The sequence below is a fragment of the Saccopteryx bilineata genome, chromosome 2, assembly GCF_036850765.1.
Source record: "Saccopteryx bilineata isolate mSacBil1 chromosome 2, mSacBil1_pri_phased_curated, whole genome shotgun sequence".
Classification (NCBI taxonomy): domain Eukaryota; kingdom Metazoa; phylum Chordata; class Mammalia; order Chiroptera; family Emballonuridae; genus Saccopteryx; species Saccopteryx bilineata.
In genome coordinates, this window is record NC_089491.1 from 281,658,463 (window position 1) to 281,680,867 (window position 22,405).

At 34.9% G+C, this 22,405-nt stretch overlaps 1 protein-coding gene across 3 annotated transcripts in view; it reads right to left on the reverse strand.

The window, feature by feature from the left end:
- Positions 1 to 22,405, reverse strand: part of KIFAP3 (kinesin associated protein 3) — a 130,252-nt gene that overhangs the window by 17,678 nt on the left and 90,169 nt on the right. For all 3 annotated transcript variants that reach the window (XM_066261117.1, XM_066261119.1, XM_066261118.1), the window contains exons 18-19: positions 20,069 to 20,258; positions 13,703 to 13,802 (exon numbers count right to left, since the gene is read on the reverse strand). In XM_066261117.1, coding sequence (XP_066117214.1) covers positions 13,703 to 13,802; positions 20,069 to 20,258 — 290 coding nt within the window. The remainder of the gene's footprint in view (positions 1 to 13,702; positions 13,803 to 20,068; positions 20,259 to 22,405) is intronic.

A 22,405-nucleotide genomic window follows, 5' to 3' on the forward strand; every position in this document is an offset into this window, starting at 1 on the left:
GCCAATAAGAGTCTAACTTTGGAGCTTCCAGATCATGTTTACATGCTGACGAAATGGCCCAGCAGAAGGGAGGCGAGATGAGAGAAAAGAATTCTCTGAGGGCCCTGGCCGGTTGGCTCAGTGGTAGAACATCGGCCTGGCATGCAGAAGTCCCGGGTTCGATTCCCGGCCAGGGCACACAGGAGAGGCGCCCATTTGCTTCTCCACCCCTCCCCCTCTCCTTCCTCTCTGTCTCTCTCTTCCCCTCCCGCAGACGAGGCTCCATTGGAGCAAAAGATGGCCGGGGCGCTGGGGATGGCTCCTTGGCCTCTGCCCCAGGCGCTAGAGTGGCTCTGGTCGCCACAGAGCGACGCCCCGGATGGGCAGAGCATCGCCCCCTGGTGGGCGTGCCGGGTGGATCCCGGTCGGGCGCATGCGGGAGTCTGTCTGACTGCCTCCCCGTTTCCAGCTTCAGAAAAATACAAAAAAAAAAAAAAAAAGAATTCTCTGAGAAGGCAACAAGGGATAGGGGTCAGAGCAGCAAACTGACTGGACTTGGTAAAAAAGCCACTTCCTTCATTGTAATGGGGAAGAAAGAAAGGGTGTAAAGGTGAGAGCAGAGACTGGGTGGTGGGAAAATCATCTTGGGTGAGCTGCTTAACCTGATAAGCTGCAGTTTTCTTACTACTAATGGCTCTTTGCTGAAGCTGCTCTGAAGATTAAATTAGAGAGGGATGTAAGAAATAACAGCATACTGCCTGACACTCAGGATACATATAGTTCAATAAACACCATCATTATTATTAATCAACAGATCTCAGATTATAAACACATTTGAAATTATTTTAGAGATTGTTTCAAATAATTGAATTAGAATAAAGATGAAGCCTATATGACATTGAAGCTTGAATTGTTTCAAGTTCTTTCCAGTAATTTCATTTAAAACTGGACTGGACAGTTCCTATTCCAGAAATACACTTTTTTTGAGCAATTTTACTTAATATATATTTTTTTCAATATTTCTAAAGAAGAAGATAGACTTTTAGCCTGACTGGTAGTACAGTGGACAGAGTGCCAACCTGGGATATGAGGCACTGGGTTAGAAACCCCAGGGTTACTGGCCTGCGTGGAAGCTCACGCAGGGTTGCCAGCTAGAGCGTGGGATCATAGACATGACCCCATGGTTGCTGGCTTGAGCCCAAAGGTTGCTGGCTTGGCTGGAGTCCCCCAGTCAAGACACATATGAGAAGCAATCAATGAACAACTAAGGTGCCACAACTGTAAGTTGATGCTTCTCATCTTTCTCCCTTCTTGTCTCTCTCTCATTAAAAAAAAAAAAAAAAAAAAAAAGCCTGACCTGTGGTGGCACAGTGGATAAAGCGTCGACCTGGAAATGCTGAGGTCGCCGGTTCGAAACCCTGCGCTTGCCTGGTCAAGGCACATATGGGAGTTGATGCTTCCTGCTCCTCCCCCCTGTCTCTCTCTCTCTCTTTTTCTCTCTCTCTCCCTCTCTCTCCTCTCTAAAATGAATAAATAAAATAAAAATTAAAAAGAAAAGCTACATAAAAAAAAGACTTAAAAATTAATGTTTGTTTTGTGCAGAAATTTTCTGTGAACTTTCAAATCCAGTATATTGGATGGATTATGGACTAATGTTGTAATGCAGATTTTAATGTTACAGAACGACAAAGAAACAAACTACAGAACATACCTCCTCACCCCACCCCAGATACAGAGTTTAAGATTGTGTCAGCCTCCACCATTTTTTTCCACATGAAAACTAGGATGTTATAGTTTAACTACACATAGACAAGCTTACTTCTAAGTTCTATATTTCTCCAGTCTAACACGATCTGAAAAGGCCCAGGGTAGTACTGCAGCTTGCTCTCTCCTGAAGTTTTCAAATCACTCCTTACTGGGGTAACTAACAATACGTATATTCTCAAGTGGGTCCCAGGAAATCAGCCTTCACTGCCCTCAAATTAGAAATATTTTTCTGGATTTCAGTATAATTTTAGTTATTGTTTTCATGATGACTAAATCAATGAGTGGGTATTACAGACTTGATTTATACATAACATTTTGATTTTTATGAAAATGCAAATGATTTCTTCTGCAAATCAGATGATTATAAGATAACAGAAAATATGACTTCAGTGGCAAGAAACTAAAAGTTGATTTCTTTTACTTATTTTATATCTCATATTTATAGTCTATATAAATATATAATAAAATAAATTTATCAATGGCTATCATCTAAAATGGCCTTCTAAGAGTGAATTTCTTGATTGAAATAACTTCTAATTACCAACCACAAAATAAGACAGTAAAAAAGATAAAAGGTATAAATGAAAAATAAATTTAACATATTAATTGAATCAAATAATGCCTCAACCAAGAGGGTTCCAGTGTTGCAAAAACAAAGTAAATTAAAAATGAGATTTATGCCTGACCAGGCGGTGCCGCAGTGGATAGAGTGTCGAACTGGGATGCGGAGGACCCAGGTTCAAGACCCCAAGGTCACCAGCTTGAGTGTGGGCTCATCTAGTTTGAGCAAAGCTCACCAGCTTGGACCCAAGGTTGCTGGCTTGAGCAAGGGGTTACTCAGTCTGCTGTAGCCCCATGGTCAAGGTGCATATGAGAAAGCAATCAATGAACAACTAAAGTGCCACAATGAAAAACTGATAATTGATGCTTCTCATCTCTCTCAGTTCCTGTCTGTCTGTCCCTATCTATCCCTCTCTCTGACTCTCGCCCTGTCTCTGTAAAAAAAAAAAAAAAAAAAAAAAAAAGTACTCTTTAAAAAAATGAGATTTATTATACTTCAGCAGGAGGATGCATATGTTTACAGATGTATAAAATAGCTTGCATAAATGTGATTTTAAATTTCCTTTGATTTTACAAAAATATTTCCAGTATGCCTAAGGCCCCATTTGATAAGATGGTTCAGCGGATGCTTATAACAATGTTAGTTTTACTTTAAGAATAGCTATTTCAAGGTAGAGATCAAGTTTTTTGAAATCCTTTAAATTCCATTAAATACATGGAATTTTCCATCAAAAGTTAAAAATAACGTTCTGGCTTATTAAAACACCTTACTAAGTGTAAATTTAAGTTGAAACTGAACATGCAATATAATCAAAGAAATAACAAACTAGTTTATTTTATTTCAGGCAAAAGAAAGGCTTGGTCTTTCAAAAGTATTCATGTACACCCACTTTGAATCTTAACGCTGGTCCACACGTCTGTGCCCACCCACACCCACCTCCTCCACACATGCCCACGTCTCCCCTCGGTTTAACATTCTAAATCTTTCTCCCAGGTTTGGCCTTGCGACCACTTACTTGATAAAGTAGGTCACTTAAAAAGAAAGAAAGCCCAATAAAATGAATTACAAAGACAACAAGATTAAACTGATTGCACTGTTTTCATTCATTGTAGCTGAAATTTTGCAAATATGCAGTTGGCTGTGGTTTGGCATTTAACAGCATGTGATCAGTAAGGAGGAGGAAATTTTATTCTCATTAACTGTTGCAGATTTACTGCAGTGAAAAAGAGCTATGTAACCCGAGATGTGACAGTACAGAAAGATCAAAGCCATGGACTGGAAACTAAATAAACCCGCTGGCTACTTCCTGCAAGGAAAATTCACTTTGGCAATGTAAAACAGAGCCCAGTTAAAAACTACTCTGTTTTATGGGCTGTCATAGCAGCTCAAGTGGTTTGGACCAGCTGAGTTCAGAACATTATATTTCCTTGTTTTTGTCTTAGATACTTCTGTAAGCAGTTTTATAGACCTTTTTTTTTCCTTTTTAACACGATAACAAAAAAAACACAAAACTTTTGGTTGAAACTGAGAAGGTAATGACTAAACTTATTAACGCGGCAGGCCTTCATTTGCACATTCCTTTCTCATTTACTGCAGTTTAATATTTTGCTTTTAGATTTGTTTGGCAATACATTTACTTTAATAATTCATCCTCAATCTGTATAATTCCTAATCACAATAAGTGTAAATCAGTTTACAGAGCCCACACGGCTCATATCTGAGGGTGAGGTATTGGTAACAGCACATCTGGAAGGACTATGGAGAATATGGGAATTAATACTGCATTAAAAAACCCATAGACTTTAAGTTTCATTAGCTTTTTCAAAAAATACTTTAAAAATATTTGGTTTAATATTTCTAATGTAAGAAAAAATTTAAAATTGTTCATAAATACTTAAATCACATTGTTAAATCTATCAAAACATAGATGGGCTAGAATAAATCAACTTTAAATTACAAAATATCCCTGAGTTAAGTAGTAAGCTCAGTATCATTGAATCCAGACTCAAAGGAAATCAAAGATGACATGCTCTATTTTCCTCTTTTATTTTTCTGATGGGTGGTGGTACTTACCAATCAAATAAATTGCTTACAATTTTGATCTTATCATTAGAATATGACTAAGCAAGACGTTATAATGGCAATTTGCATACTATTCCCTTAAAAAATCCTAATTAAAAAAAAATAAGAGCACTTCATAGTTCAAATATGTTATAAAAGCAGTCATCTTTGCTGAAGGACTTTCTATTTTCTTTTCATTTAAATTTATAACTATTTTTATACATCTGTACAGCCAACAAAAATGCAATTAATACATATAAAAATGTATGAACTTTAATACTAGATAATCACTCTAAATGGTGGTGATATAATTAACTTCGCAGACATGACTGGATTAACTCCCCATGTCGTTTCTTCCAGTACAAAGCTACACCATAATTGATGTGCTAACATTTTTTTATAGGATCTAGTCATATTCAGATTACTTTTTTATTTATAGACTCAGTTATGCTGAATTTCTTTTCCTAAATGAAGTCCTAATAAAGTGAAAATAAATTTGATTTTAAATTTGGTTTTCTTTGGGGGCACTTTTGGACTTAATATACAGCTGTCATGTATGCCTCCAAACACTTTGCTCAGATCACCAAATTGAAAATTAACACAAACTTAATAAGGGGAAAAAACTTAACGAGGGCAGTTCTGCCGCCAACTTCTCTTCCTTCTAGATTCCAAAGGAAAGTAAATCACTTAAAATATTTTTCCAACTCAGTAGTATAATTTCTCTAGGATAAAACATCTTCCCAAGTTTCTAGAATTCTAAGCCTTGATTTTTGGCTTGTATTTCTATATTTCAGTAAAGTTTACAATTTGCTAATGCTGATGTGTGATAATCTAATAAAATTTGGCCTTAAAAGTTATAGGCCCAATTTGCTAATAAAATCTAATTCAATTCTCCTTGGGAAATACAAATCATTAGTGTCTAAGCTGTGGAACTGAATTTCCTTGCCTTTTCAGGACTAGAAAGAAGTCTCTATAAAAAGTCTAAAAAAATAAGAATAATATATAAGGATTCATTTATAGGCATAAAACAATAGCATCATGTATCTAAACAATGACATTGGTGGAATTAGCTAAATAAATGATTTGAATGTGACACTAACCCTTCAAAACTTCGATTATCACTCTCATTTGTTTATAGAACTGAATAAATCTATAGAAGACTTTATGAACTAACTACTTAAGACAATTTAATGGTAGTGAACTAATTAATATGTTAATACGTTTGTAGCAACTTGCCTGCAAGCAATTTGAAGCACCAGTTTGCAGTAAACCATGCCAAATGTATTAAAGCAAAATAGGTAGCTGTCTTATACAATTAAACCTACATGTTTTACTCTGAATTGTACAAACATTTACTCTAAAACAGGGGTCCCCAAACTTTTTACCCAGGGGGCCAGTTCACTGTCCCTCAGACCGTTGGAGGGCCGGACTATAAAAAAAACTATGAACAAATCCCTATGCATACTGCACATATCTTACTTTAAAGTAAAAAAAACAAAACGGGAATACAATATTTAAAATAAAGAACAAGTAAATTTAAATCAACAAACTGACCAGTATTTCAATGGGAACTATGATCCTCTCACTGACCACCAATGAAAGAGGTGCCCCTTCTGGAAGTGCGGCGGGGGCTGGATAAATGGCCTCAGGGGGCCGCATGCGGCCCACAGGCTATAGTTTGGGGACCCCTGCTCTAAAACTTTCTACAACCCACAGTCCTCTGTGAGGCTAAGATGCTGGCTTGCCCTCTGGAGGCAGTAATGGTGTAATACTAAGAGTGCCGGCACGTACCAAGCTTACGGGCTTCACTATTTATTAGCTTCTGGTTTGGGGCTAGTCCCATAAAAATCCATTAGACTTAATTTCTTCAACTGTTAAAACAGAGACAATACTACCCTTTGCCTTATCTACCTCACACACTTGTTGATCAAATGAGATACATGACAGTATAAATGCTAGCTAAACACAAGTTACTAGTCTTTGTATACTTATGTTGAGAGCAAAAAAAGTCAAACGTTTTATTCTTTGAAACTTTTCGAAGCCTCCTAAGACATTCTGTCTTCTGAAGTAATAAAAAAATAAATAAAAATGCAATTTAATATAAGGATTATGTTAGAACAAGAGACGTATAGTGTGAAAAACGTTGAACTTGCACTGGTCCGACTGTCTCACCAGAACTGTTATACGGCGAGTACCCTTCTCGTTCTGTTTTCACCATCCCACAAGTGTAAGAGTCAAATGACCATTTCATGATCTCAGATATAACTTTTCCTGTCATACAGTATTATTTCTTATGAATGGTTTTATTCATGTCAAGAAATTTTACCATTCATTTCTGATTGGTTAAAATTGATGAGGGTGGGAAGAACTAACATTACTTCTATTGCTTATACCTAGGGATAGTACTTAGTACTGAACCTGAAATACGTTTACTTACATTAAAAACAGTGTCGTTTGAATAACTAAATACAACTAATAAAAATTTGCAGAAACTTGGGTATTTTCAGGTCATAAAACATCCTCAAAAACAGAGCAACTTTTAAAATAAACAGAATACTGTCTCATTACTCAATCCTACTGTTTCCTATAAAGAGTTTCTACTCTGTCATGATTTAACAAAATTCCATTTAAACTGAAAAGAAACTCTTGCAGGTATCCAACTAAATACAGCAAAGAACAATTTTTAAGGACCTATATAATCTGCACATTAAGAACAAAGAGTAAATAAAATGAATAACAATGCCTTGCAGAAGCATTCAGTAAGATTTTGTCTTTTAATTTTATATATTGTTTAAATGCTTGTCAAAATAAAAATATATTTACATATTAAGATTAAATCAACAAGTCTGTTATAGTTTAATATATGTAAACAAATGTAAATGAAATGATTAAATATTCCAAGCATACTGTCGACTTCCATTACTGGAAATACAGATGTGGCAGCGATGTATTCAATTTCATGTTATCAAAACATCACAGGTAAATAATAATTTTATCAAAAATTTTTTCAATAAGGAAGAAGCAACTGTAAGGTGCCTGTGGACAATTCTTTAAAAAGTGAAGAGTTTAATATTAAGTGAATATCTATTCCTAATGTATATATTTTTACCTATTTTGACTTAAATCAGAACACTGATATACTGTAACCTAACGTGGACAACACTGGTGGCATAAAAGTTGGTGCTAAAAATAAATTACTCCACTGTTAAATGAGTGCATTTCCCTACACCTAGTAGATCGATTTTCTCCGACATAAAATCTTTATTTTATTTAAATAATTTATGCAGGATTCATCTTTGATCACTTCCTAAGGATAACTTCTTACGAAGTTACACACTGAAGGGAAGTGAGTGAGTTGGGCCCCTGTTCCCTATTTCCAAACACAACCCACGAAGGTCTCATCCACTGGAATTCCTGCAAGACATGTATCAGAGTGCCGCCTTGTCTTGAAATGTCGGTATTCCATTAAAAAAATCTTTGGCAATTGATAGGCAAAAATTAAATCTGGCTGCTTTATTTTGTAACTGTGTCTGGAAAAATTACTAAAGAGTTTTATTTTTAAATGTTTCATGAAGCATGTTCTCGGCTGAGAAAAACAGACATCAATAAATAACAAGAAGGCTATGTTCATTTTGATAAAAATTTAATAGTATACTAAAAAAAGCAGTGTTTTAATGATTATCTTTAAAAGGTTTCATAAATATTTACCAATCCTCTGAGCTCCACAATACTGCTGAAGAAATGGCTGCTCTCAATTCTATCAAAGGAAATACTTCCTGAAGGCTCTTTTTACTTTTTTTGGCTCCTTGCATTTTAATGTCTATACTGCCACAGTGATAGACGTCCCTAAAACTTAAACTATTAGACAAATGGGAGAGTTTGCGTTATCAATTAAAAATTGATAAAGGACTTATCAAAGAAGGAATTTTATAGGCATACTTACTTTCTTCTGAATATAAAAGAAGTTTGGTACTGGCCAAATTAAGGGTTGTAACAGACAATAATTTCATCTCTTTGAATAACTGCTTTGAAATAATCTCATCAAATAGAGTTCTGGAAATAACATGTAGTTCTGTAAACAGGGCACAATGACTGTTAGATAGGAAACTTGAAATTTTCAGGTGCTTGTACTCAAGTGAAAAAACTGAGTAAATAAAGAGCTTGGTATAATTAAGAAGGCCTAACAGCTAAAGAAATAAGCCTGATTTTTCCACGTAGAGTCCCTCCCTTAGGAAAAAGTATACACTTAAAAATTTGAATAAAAGATTATTTCTTATATATTAAAGAAATACATAATTTGTTAGGTCTGTCCAGTATGATTTTTTAAAAAGTACAACTAACATTTCAGCTGTGATTTAATGTTTAAAAAAATAAATTGAGTGAACAGAATAGAAGGTGAATATTTGTAATATATAATTCATATAACGCATGGAAAAGTTCAGGCCAAAGTATTCTCAGAAAGAAAGGAGAGTACGGCCATATGACAGACACAGAAAATGAGAGTGTAAGAATCAGATGGCTCAGACAGTGCACGTCCAGTCCAGCCTGGGCCCCAGTGACACGGTCAGCAAATGACATCACTATGCAACCACAAAGAAGAACTCCAGCCCTTCTGAAAAACATTTTTCAAAGCCCCAAGGAAACCTAAGCAGCCTCTGTAATTTTTTTTTCCAGTTTATGAAAATTGGATTCCTATAAAAGAAAAATGGGCCATTTTTACTGCAACAAAAACTGATTTGTAAAAGCTGGAAGCAGTTTAAAAATACTCAACATGAGGTTCTTGTTAGTCTTGAAAAGTAAGAGTTATAATAAAAAACGGTCCAAAAATATGGTACGGGGACATGGTAAAAAGCGAGAGAAAAGCTAGTCTTACTCCTATTATTTTTAATTAGCTTCAATAGCAAGTTCCACTTACTTTTAACACCAGTTCAGATTTGGGGAGGGGAAGATTTACATCTGACCCTATGGGATTAGCAACTCTATAGCTAATGCCTAATGTATTTTGCATTACCTCTAAATGTCGGGAAATTCTGGTGCCATGAGAAACTGTAGTGACACATGTCTGAAACCCAGGACTCACCGTCCAACTGCCATATCTGTTTTATCAAACATCTTGTAGAACAGGATGGATGAGTTTACAGTTTTCAATGTTTCCACTTAAACTGCCTTGCTATATTACAAAAATATAGGCATTCAGACTCAGAAGGCCCCCCTGACTTGGATTTTAAGAGAAAGATTAATTTGTACTGTTTAAACAATACTCTAAATCTGGCTTAGTTTCTACACTTCAACAGATATGTCCTATTATGCAATTTTGCCATTTTAGGAAGAAAGTGAAGGATTTTTCTTTGAACAATTAAAAAAAGAAACTCTTAGAAAAATTAGAAATTTACTCTTTACCTTGCAGGAACTTCGGATCATCTATATATTTTACCTGAGCTCAGTGAAACTGATATGTTAAAAAACCCACAAAAACTGACAAACCAAACAGAGCCAGAAAGACTGAAAAGCCATGAGTGCTGGCTAAAGATTAGCAGCCACCTGGCACGGCCACATTATTGTTTCTTGTTAAAAACAATGATAATGATTAAAAATTCACATTTTATATATTAATTTATTATTATTTTGGGGATAACTTGACAGTATTTACTTTTCAAAGTTATATGATAAGAAACAGAGAAAGAATTTATAAGTCATCTGGACCATTTTCCCTGTTTAAAAATCTCAAAATAGGCAACATTTCCTCTTTTTAAAAGTATATATTTAAAAATTGGCCTTTTCAATATTCAAAACTCAATCAAGATATTATTTTTCTAAATAACCCTCATTCTTCATGTTGTCCATTAGGTCTGCTTATTGTTATATCCAAAGTGAAGATGAAGAATAAGAGATAAAAAATAAACACCTTGTTTCCATGTCTCAAAAAAAAAAAATCCTTATTTTGCTTAAAATCAGTTAAACTTTTTAAAAATAGTATTTTAAGTCAATGTTATTTGGTCTAATAGGCTTTAAATTTACCTACTGGATATCAGAAGCTGAAAGGCAGCTATTAGTTTCAATTTGTACATCTGGGACATTTTGTGGCACAACTTTCATGCCAAAATACACGAATAATTATGTAGCAATTTAAAGTACTTAAATCTTTGCAGAATTAAAAAATAAGCCAGATAAGATCTAAGGTTTGTTACTATCAAAGAAGAGCACAGAAATCCTATTAAAAGAGAATCCTAACCAATCAAAAATGATTGAATAAAAGCAGGAGTAAATGATTCCAGAGTAGGAAATGCAGACAGAACTGAGTCTGGGCTACATGTAGACTTTCTCTGTATCTCTGCTGATCCAACTGAGAGTCCCTTCTTATTTGATCTATTACCTACAAAAAAAAAAAAAGCTAAGGACATTCATTATAAATTATTTCTTCTGGAAATAAAAAGAGAAAACGATACAGTTACGTGATTTAAGGCCTGAAAAATTACAAAAGACAAGAGATGAAAGACAGCTTTCTCAGAGGAAGTTCTTTCTAAAGGGCACACAATTCTCAAATCAAAATGATTACAATAAGTGTATCACTCTTTTGATTTGAAAACAGTCTTCAGTAAGTTTTATTAACTAATCCTTTAAGTCAACATTACTGTGATGTGTATTTTATGATATAAAAGATGCTACCAGAATATTTTTAACTCTGTAAAGGAACTGAAGATACAACAGGGAAGAGAGTTTTCCCAGTTATTTCTAAAGAATTATTAACAGAATGAAGAAAGAAAACCCTGGAGCCTTTGGACATAGTGCAAAACTTAGTCATGGAGCATAGCCGTCTCTCAAAACATATTTATTGTTTATAAAATGACCATTTTTGAAAACCAGAAAAGAGAAATTTTGCTAAATTGCGCTTACAAATTCATTGTTTATTATATTCAATTTTAATGAAACTATTCAGATTCTTAAAAATCACATAATTATATAAAAAGTGAAAGCAAGTCTTTCTCAAGTAAGTAATGTATAATTAATATCAGTGTGCTGTCTTTAGATTGGGAGTATCTGAAGGAGATAGAAAAATAGTAGTTTGTTCACAATGAAACATAAATGGCAGAACAATTAGTCTTGAAAATGCCATCAGCAAAAATCTTCCATATAAATATTAAAATTATAAACAGAAATCATTTCTTCCTTTTCCAATTATGTTTTAGAAAACATTTGTACAGGGAATTGTCCCATGGTGAAGTAAAGTAGTTATAATGATTAAACAGAGCCCCTACTTAAATAATTATAGTCACTATAGACAGAAACATCACAAGTCATCAAAAGCCATATGTTTCTGGTATGTAGCCATGTTTAACTTTTATTTCCTAAGGCAAGGAGTTTCTTACCATGACAATCCAGTACACCAATAAAATAATTTCTAAAGTGCTATTATTTATTTAAAATCCACTACAGAATACTGAACTGCATATAAGGTGTCACATTTCATGTAATACTACATTTTCCACTATGCTTTTAAACTTTGAGTCATGACCATCAGTGAATTGTGAAACCAATATAGTGGGTTGCAACTGCATTTCAAAAATGAAACAGTAGAATAAAAGAGAACATATCATTGTGCATTACAGGTAGTAAGAGGAATTACTGTATTTTCGTTCCATAAGACGCACCCTTTTTCCCCAAAAGTGGAGGGGAAAATGCCTGTACGTCTTATGGAGTGAATGTTCATTTTTTTTAGCTGCTGCAGGTTCCCAGACAACTAGAAGAGTATTTGAACATTAAAGTCTCTTCTCATGTTAATAACAGTGCTAATGGTTGTTAATACTGCTGTGACTTTACATTGTTGAAATATTATTGTGGTATATTTTATTAAATATTTTAACATATCATTTGGTTCAGAATATTTTTTTTCTTATTTTCCTCCTTAAAACTCTCGGTGCGTCTTGTGGTCAGGTGCGTTTTATGGAGTGAAAAATATAGTACTGCTTTAAGAAATTTTTGGGGTGTGTGTGTATGTGTGTGTGTAGAGGTATATACATATATACATATAAATCATATACATATATACATATACACACACATATATACGTATAAACAATGTACATGTGCACTAGGTTGCAACAGAAGTCACTATAGTATGCTACGTTTCCTTCCACATTAGGCATCATGTTTGAAAGAACATAAACTTTGGAGACATAGAGACCTGGATTCAAATTTTTTTCTTTAACATCTTACTAGTGTGAGTTGGTTACTTATTCAGCCTTGATTCTTTATTTGCAAAAGGGCTATAACAATACTTGCCTTAAAACATTGCTGTGAAGGTTAAATATGATATTTGTAAAAGAGATTAAACACAGATGATCAAAAATGGTTGTAATAATTACTGCTGGAACAAACGGCTTAGTACAAGTGATCAGTAAAGGTTGTAAAATATTAGTCATAACTGTATTATTTCATTTAAAATATAAACACATCCTCCAAACAGGTAATAGTTTGTTAATGGAAAGTATAATTTTAGAAAACTAAATAAATAATTTAAAGAAAATACAGTCTTAATGATAAATAAGACTATAGCTATTCATGAGACTAATTTAATGTGAAATTTCAACAGTCCAAATTCAAATATACCTCCAGGAATGATATTCAGGAGAAAATATTGTTTACATACTGATAAAATTTTATAAATCAATTGTAGAATAATGCTGACAGGTCAGAGTTTCTTCCTTAAATATTTTATTTGCATGTCATCTAGAGAGGGAAAGTTTTTTTTTTTTTTTTAATAAATTTTTATTAATGGTAATGGGATGACATTAATAAATCAGGGTACATATATTCAAAGAAAACATGTCTAGGTTATTTTGTCATCAAATTATGTTGCAAACCCCTCGCCCAAAGTCAGATTGTCCTCCGTCACCCTCTATCTAGTTCTCTGTGCCCCTCCCCCTCCCCCTAACTCTCTCCCTCCCTCCCTCCCATGTCCTCCCTCCCCCCCCACCCTTGGTAACCACCACACTCTTGTCCATGTCTCTTAGTTAGAGAGGGAAAGTTTTTAATCAAAGCATCAACTTGTTAAAACAGTGACATCTGGATAACTGTTAAAATACATGTCTGGAGTTCTTATTTTATATTTATTGGCTTTGGAAAACAATATGGGTTCCTTAATGTAAAAGTACTCTTTCAATATACAGCCTGTATTTTCCCAACTGATGGAGCACATAAATTAATTTAAAACCAAACAAGCATGTTCTTGGAAATATTGAGTATCTTTTCCTTTTTAATGAGGAATGAAGAGAATTCTAGCTTTCAAAACCAAGAAGACATCATATATTAGATATTCTTGTGAAGATTGCTTACCTGCCAGGGAATGAGTGCTGCCCAACCACGTCTCCGTTCTGAAGGTGAAAATCACTGAAGAAGTCTGGACTGATGGCTCCTTCAGAGGCAATTAATCCATCTACAAAGAAGGAAAATGGTCATCAGCAAAACACAATTTCAGGTAATAATAAGGAACCTATTCTATCAAGCAATATAATAGAAAGTAATCTGGAAACAAAAATGTTAGCACGGCATGCTGTCCTCTTGGGAGTATGAACAGAAAACCATACAGACTTAAGTGCTCTTTTACAACAATCCAGCACAACTGAACACCTACTGAGCACCTCCCATGCGGCAGTACTAGACTAGTACCGCGATGAGTAGGACAAGTTCTGCCTTCAAGGGGCTTACAGTCCTGTGGAGAAGACAGAACAGGACAGAGTGAGGCACGCTGGGGAGGGACAGACAGTGATGGTCCAGGCTAAGGACACAGAGTACGTGGCGACAAGGAGACATAAAGAGCACGGTGTCAGTAAGTGTGAACCTTTAGTACGTCCCACATTTCATATCCACATGGATTCATATGTGTAACATGATTAGGGAATTAAATATTTCAAATAAGTGAACTTCTAATTCTAAATAAGCAATGCATGATAAAGCTTAAAACACACATAAAATTGGGTTAAAAATCTTTGTAAATATATTTTACATGCCCTGAGTTTTTAAAAAGCGTACAGAATGTATTTCAGTACTCTTGATGACTCAATCTTCATCATAAACATCAATTATTATATAGCATGCCCAAGGTTATTAGATACATTTGACTACTTACACTAAATGGCTCTATACTACTGTGCTTTCTGAGTTCTTTTCCATTGATTAAAGTGCTTCTTTTCCTAAACTCGTCTTTATTATTACTCTTACTGATTTTCGAGTGACACCATTCTCTCATTTGCTCCAAACTATGAATGCAGATAACCTATTTTTCTTTTAATTTCTTTAGAATATATATATACATATATATTTTTTAGATTTATTTTTTTTTTTTTTTTCTGAAGCTGGAAACAGGGAGAGACAGTCAGACAGACTCCCGCATGCGCCTGACCGGGATCCACCCAGCACGCCCACCAGGGGGCGACGCTCTGCCCACCAGGGGGCGATGCTCTGCCCCTCCGGGGTGTCGCTCTGTTGCAACCAGAGCCACTCTAGTGCCTGGGGCAGAGGCCAAGGAGCCATCCCCAGTGCCCAGGCCATCTCTGCTCCAATGGAGCCTCACTGCAGGAGGGGAAGAGAGAGACAGAGAGGAACGAGAGGGGGAGGGGAGGAGAAGCAAATGGGCGCTTCTCCTGTGTGCCCTGGCCGGGAATCGAACCCGGGACTTCTGCATGCCGGGCCGATGCTCTACCACTGAGCCAACTGGCCAGGGCCTATATATTTTAGATTTTATTTATTCATTTTAGAGATAGGAGAGAAAGAGACAGTGGAGGAGGGGGAGCAGGAAGCATCAACTCTCATATGTGCCTTGACCAGGCAAGCCCAGGGTTTTGAACCGGCAACCTCAGTGTTTCAGGTCGACGCTTTTATCCACTGCACCACAGGTCAAGCCAGATAACCTATTTTTGATAAAATTATGAATATATAAGTTAAGAATAATTTGAAGGAACACAATCTAAATGATGGCTTCCAGGCTGCCCTATGCATAGAATGAATATATTTTAAGATACAGCCTTTGTGATAACTATTTGCAAAGTTCTCAGGCCTTTTAACATTTCCTATTTTGAAAGTATTGTGGATTAAGTAACCTCTAGATAAATATTGGTTAGGTGATACCCAAAACATTGTTTATAAATTTGAAACATAGTAAGTAAATTACTCAGTTACCACATGAATGACCATTTTGCACCTATGATATGCATAGCAATACTTTCCTAGGTCCTGTAGGAAATATAAAAACTACAGTAAATAATTTCTGTTTTTAAGAATCTTAGGTTAAGTGAAATATAAGAAAAACACTTAAGATGCAATTAAATAATATATTTCATTTATAAGTGATGTACAACAGGAATGGATACGTGCACTAAGTGAACGCTGGAGAGAGAAGCCGTGGTGAGACTGCTGTGTCCGCAGGGCTTAGAAAACCCTCCTTGGGTAGGCAGGGAGGGCGGCAGAGCTGGAATGAACTTCAGTCCTGAGAGACAGGTAAGCATTCAAGGCTGATCTGTTTCAGGAGTAAGGAGCTTAAAGATCAAGTAAATAGGAAAAATAATAGAGCAGGCAGGTGAATAAGCAAGGTGATTGTATTTCTGTAAGACTCCTGCACTACCTTCAGTCCACGAATCCATATTATTATTTATTTGTTGAATTGTTAACAAATACCTTTGGTATCTATTTTATTACTTCAGTAAATTTAAAATACTTAAAAGGTAGCTTAAAAGTGTCTAATATTTAGACCAGTTTCTATGTTCTCTTACAGATTCCATAAATAAAAGGCCTGTTAAACACAAAAAAGTTAACAGAAAACTGAAATTATGGGAAATCTCAAGATACCATAGAGCTGGGCAGCCAAAAATAATTATTTATATTGTTCTCACACTTTGTGAAAGTGTGGCTGAAATTACTAATAAGGTTAAGAAATCAAGGGGCTCCTCTATTAATTTAAAACCAAATAATTGAGGATCAGGGTTGAAGAAATCTGTCAATTTTATAGGAACAAAGCTAAGTCAAATGCCAAAATAAAATGCATACCACACTCTGACAATGAATAACTATGAAGATACGCAGCATGCTAGTATTATAAAAGACAGCACACTCAGACACATTTCAGATAAATATACAACTAAGTAAAAAGACACCTGGATTATTTTTAAAAAGTTGTTACATGAACCATCACCTAGTGAAATGAGTCAGATTAAGAATAGATTAAATAAAAAACTCTCGTCAAATAATCAACATCTGCACTTTGATTCCGAGTTGCCATTGTCTTCAAAGAGAAAAGGGCGGAGCGAAGGGACACACAGAATGCAGAGTGGGTTCCCAGGCTGGGGGCTCCTCAAACAGAGATCACACAAATACGTCGAGTCTAAAGATTCAGCCACAACTGCAAAAAACCCAGAACACAACTAGTTTAACAATATAACAAGCCTGATACCATGTAAGTAACAAAGAGAAAATTTATACTTCTGAACTTATGTTTTAGCACCCCGAGGACACTGCATGTCATTCTGTGGACACAGCTTGTGCACTGCCCCGGATGGTCTGACAATAGGTGACTCAGAGACAGGCGCAATATTTCTGCACTGGAATTTACTTAGGATTTAATAAAAGTTAAATTATACCTTAAATTAAAGCTTCCATTCAAGCATCCCAACTTCTTCAAAACTGTTTCTCAGCAGTCTGCATCCCAAAGTAACTTTTTTAATAGAAATACTAAAGAGGAGTAATGTATTCTTGATTACAAACTCCAGATAAATCAAGGAGGGTCCTTCTCAGGCTCCTACTCTAACCTTGTTGCTTCAAAGACAGCAACAAGGAACCAAAGAAGTTCATGTCCCATTTAACCCCCCAGAGAACAGACAGAAGACAGACAAGACACACCCGAGCACTCTGTATGCTGCAGAGCACTCTACATGTTTGGGCTATTAAATGACACAAAGCCTTCACACGATGGATACACACAGCACACCTTTCTGAGGTGTTCAGGTAGGGAGGGTAAGTGTGCCCCCCGTGAGAGGGGGTGCACTGCAACCGGCTGAGACCAAAGCACGTCTGTCGTCAGCAGAGGGAACTATCACCTTCTGACTTTGGAAAGTCAGTTAAATGGGCTGGCACACATTGTGAACAAAAGTAAAAAATATAAAACATTATCTTCTTATTTATTTTTACTGAAATCAGCTTTAGTTTTTAAAGTCAAATGAAAACATAAGAGTGGGCTCTTTAGTAAACTAGCTAAAAGTGAAATTGTGATTGTGTGGGAGAAAACAGATAGCAAGTAAAGGAGAAAATGGGGGGAAATGACTAAAATAGAGAAATCATAATGTATTTGGTTCTCTCCGGTAAGACACATCATAGAAACACACATGCAAATGAAAATTACAGCTTACAATGATTCTGAGACAGAAACAAACCATTTTAAACTTCGTACACCAGAGATACATTTACATGTCAAGTGCTAAGAATAACGTTCACCACAATTAATGAAGAACAAAAAAGGAAAAAGTCATTTATAAATGTGTAGTAACAATACAGCAATATTATAATGTGCTTCCTCTGTTGGTATGTACTAAAGTGAACAGCATAATTTCATGACAAAAAAGGAAATTAATCAGTGATTACAGTTATAATACATTTAGACTCTAAGGAAAAATACTGTTACTAAAGGAAATGCTGGATTCCTATTTCATATCATAACACTAAGATCCTTTTTTAAAAAATAAGAGAGAAAAATAGGTACATTTTGATGTATTTAATAATTTGAAAATATAGAAGGTGATACTAATGACTAGAAAGTAGCAAGTGATATTTCATTCAAAGTAGAAGATTAGACCCAGGGAATTATTGGCACTTAGCTTAACCTTTGTGACTAAAAAGCTACTAAACCTGCTTTTATCGGAAGCAGCCTGAAATTTCAGGGACTTAAAAGAGATCACTCAAGCATTCTTATCTACAGTATTACAAATTTCTCTAAAGCTTCTGATGCTACAACTGCACACAATAAAAGAGGCTGGCATTATCGAGATTTCCATGACACACATCAAGAGATTCATTTAGTAGGTGATCCATTCATGGACAATGAACTAGGTAAATTAATAAACTAAAAAGAATACATGGCTTGATATAAGAACTAGGTCTTTAAACTCACAGCAATGTAGTCTCCATTGTCCAATGTCTACCATAACATCTGGCGACAGGTATTAAAAAACAACCAGGAGCATATCTAATATTTCACTCCTCAAATGCTTAAATTTATTTATTTTTCCATCAGTGGTGGTTGTTTCTAAATTTTGATCTGTAAAAGTATAAATTTAGAGTTTTCACAAAAGCTTAGGTTGTACATTTTAATTGTAAAATATCCTACAGAAAAATATTTATGATTTTCATCTAAGAAAATATAAATATAATTTAAATATAATCTTAGAAATGTGCTTTAACATTTTAGAAATCTGTTCTAAAACTCTAATTGCATTAAAACAAAAAGATGAATATTGTGGTGGTTAAGTTTTATTCAGTTTTGAAAACTGTAAGTGATTCGCACTGAAAAGTAGCTATCAATCTTCAAAGCAAGAAACTGGATTCCAAGAAATTCTGATTTCTATTAACAAAAAATTCATATCATATATATTTTACATCACTTTACTTCATGAATATCTGAATATGTAAGGTACAGCTGTTTGCCATTACTGAACTAAGAAATTCTGGTTGGTTGAAATTAATGATCTACACCATCTGGTTTGAAACACAAAGCAGTATTTCATAACTACTGTAAAGTTCAGTTAGGAAGAAATCTATTTAATTTTCAAAGTAAAGTATCAATTTTCCAGGATTCAAATATTTATATCAAATATAAAAATAATGCAGCGTTTACGGCCAATTTGCACAATACTCAATTAGGAAAACACATGAATCAGTACATAGTAGGAGAAAAGTGAGCCATTAATTCAGATATAATTACTTTCATGCTTTTTATTTCCAACCTGCTACAGGTCTTAATTAGAAATCCTTTCCTTCCACTCCTCAACTCAATGACTTCAATGAAGTCATATTAATATTGGCAACTGTGAAACACATTAAAAGCCAAAATATGCAAAAACTTAAACTTTGTGCCAAACTCATCCCTAGAAAAAGGCACTATGGCAGAACCAACAAAGTTATAATATATATAAGATTTATATAAAAATTAAGTTTTACCTTGAAAACACTAGCAGAGTTTACAAGAAAAGAAACCATTGCTATAAAGTGTCTACATCATCCCTACCAAACAGAGTCACCAGAGTGTACTGCTTTGAACTAAAGCAAAACCATAGCAAAATTATCTGTTAAATGAAACATAGAAAACAAAACAAAATTAGAAAGTTATATACATTTAAATAAAGAAAAATACTATTCTCAAACAGAAGTCAGAAATCTTGAAGATGCCATGTTAAGTTATATAGGCTAGAATGTAATAAACTAAGAGCGATGAATTTCTCTGGCCACAGCCTTCTTTATGGAGAGCTCATCAAAGACTAACCTGGAAAAACACAGCAGTGAGTTAACAGGTTGGCTTGGTGAGTTCTGGCGGTAGGTACCTCTGACATCACTAGCAGAAGGCGTTTCTATACTCATAGAGTGCTTACAAAGCTGGGAGTGAGCAGGCTGGCAGATCAAGATTCCTGCTTCCAGCACGCAGACCACTGGTAATCCTCTCACCTGAGTTGTAGAAAAGGTCCGGTCTCTCGAGAATGTCTCCTTCGTGGATGTACGGCTCAATGCGGTCGTCACCGTACAAGTACTGCTCACTCTCGTCCATCTGTCGGCTCTCGACCATCTCTAACCACTGCGAGTTATGCCAGCGAAACTTCTCACTCTGAATTTTCTTGGCCCATTCTTCGTCATATTCCTATTGAACATAAATAGTCAACTATTACTATTTAGCTTATGAAGGAACTCCTATGGCACTCAGATAACAGTACATACTTTTATTTTGTGACAATTTGGGGGCAGCTCCATTTAGGTCACAGGGACCATTAAAAATTACCTATTCAGAATTACTTTATATAATAATCAATAAAAATAAATTAAATACATATATTAAAGACATTTCTTTTTGGATTACCAATTGCTAACAGCAATGGCAAAACTGGAAAAGTTTTAATTTTACATATTCTTTATTACTAGAATTTAGGTGAGCCATCAGACTTCAGCTTCCAAAGAGCTGTATGGCTATAATTATTTGTGGCACTAATGACAGATGGTAAAGCATTAAAATTTCATCTTTTGCTATGTCTTTTTTCACTTTTCAATGTGTGGGGGGGAAAGTGCAAGTTTCTCTCCTAACTCCTGAAATGGTTACTATGGGAAACAAAATAATAATGTTTATCTTATGTAAATTCATAATTATGTCTTCATATGTCTATCTTCTGCTCAGCCATGCACTCCTGAGGAGCAAGAATGGTTTATTCACTGCTGTATCTGTAACACCTGCTCACAGAGAACATTCTTGGTGAATGTGCCACAAAAGGCAAGTTATTATAAACTACAGTGGAACCTATCTAACCTCCTAATTTTCCACAGGTTATGGCTACTAGTAGAGCTATGATAAATAGCTAGGTGAGCTATGATAAATGTTAATTATTGTGCTTTACTTTAAAAATAATAAATACTTAATTCAACTGTTATAATTTCAATATTTAAATCACTAAAGGAGATATTTTACTCTAAGTTATAGTTATATTCTTAGTGCTAACCTATATTTTAAATTGATAATTTAGACATAAACAATAAATCCTAAATCCAAATGCCATGTCTTGTTGGTATGGTTATAGTGATTAGGTATTATAATTTAAACAATCATCCAATTAAGCATATAAACTGCTCTGATAGAGAAAACACAGATAAAGCATTTAGAAAACCTATAGACCTATATTGAAAACACTTCATATTAGCCATTACTGTTAATTAATTGAAGTAACAGCTCTCTGAATTAGGCACTATAATTATTGCCATTTTACAAAAGAGAAAAGGAGGCCCAGAACACTGAAGTGACCTTGGGCGGCAATGTGGAAAAGGCAATTAAACGGAGAATTAATGAATCTTTGGCAGGGTCACTGCAGAGTGGATTCTTAGTGAATGTGTGTAATAAATGACCCTGAAGGTCAACTTTCAGCTGTAAGATTCTATGAAGGGGCCACACTGTTGACCATGCAATGAGATGGGAGGCAGCAGCTTCTGGTCTGGTCAGTACCTTCTGTCACGTTCCCCTGACCCGGCTCACATGCGTGGCTGTTAGGGAACAAGGGAGTTGAAAAAATAATAGCACAGGGATGTTGTTACAAGTAGTTTCATTGGCTACAGATTTACGTGGATCACTGCATTTCCAAGATTAAATAAAACCCTAAGTGGTGCTAATTGTGCAATATGGGCACTGTGATTAGCTTCAAAATGATTTAGCTGAAATGCTAAATATAACTTTGAACCTCTTTAAAGTACATGACTTCAAAAATACAAAATATTTTTGGTTTCATATGCAGCACAGTATATGTGCTCAAAGTTAGCTGCAAAAAAAAAAAAGAAAAAAAGATATTGTCATATTAGAAGTGGCTAGATAACTTAAGAATGACCACATGTACTTAGAGAAGAAGATAAACTTATTATCCATTAAGATAAAGAATTTAATGCATAAATTAAAAGCAAAATGATATTTTGAGCAAGAAATTCTCCATACTAACTGGCCTTTTCCCTGAAAGATAAGGTAGTTATAAGTCACCCAAATGCCCAGGATATGCCTTATAATACCAGAAATCCTTTCAAATCTACATTAAATACTAGAACTAATTTAAGTGGTATTGTTTCTTTTATGAATTCTAGCTTGTTTCACTTGGCAAGAGTATAAAACTAACTTTTCATTTTGGTAGAAAAATTTTAAATCTGATTATCTGAATGTAGAAGTATTCAGGGAAGAAGACAGAAAAACATTATAATTTGATTGTTTCATTACAATTTAAGTTAAAGCACATGGATTCCTAGCATAAGAAAAGGAGTTAAACC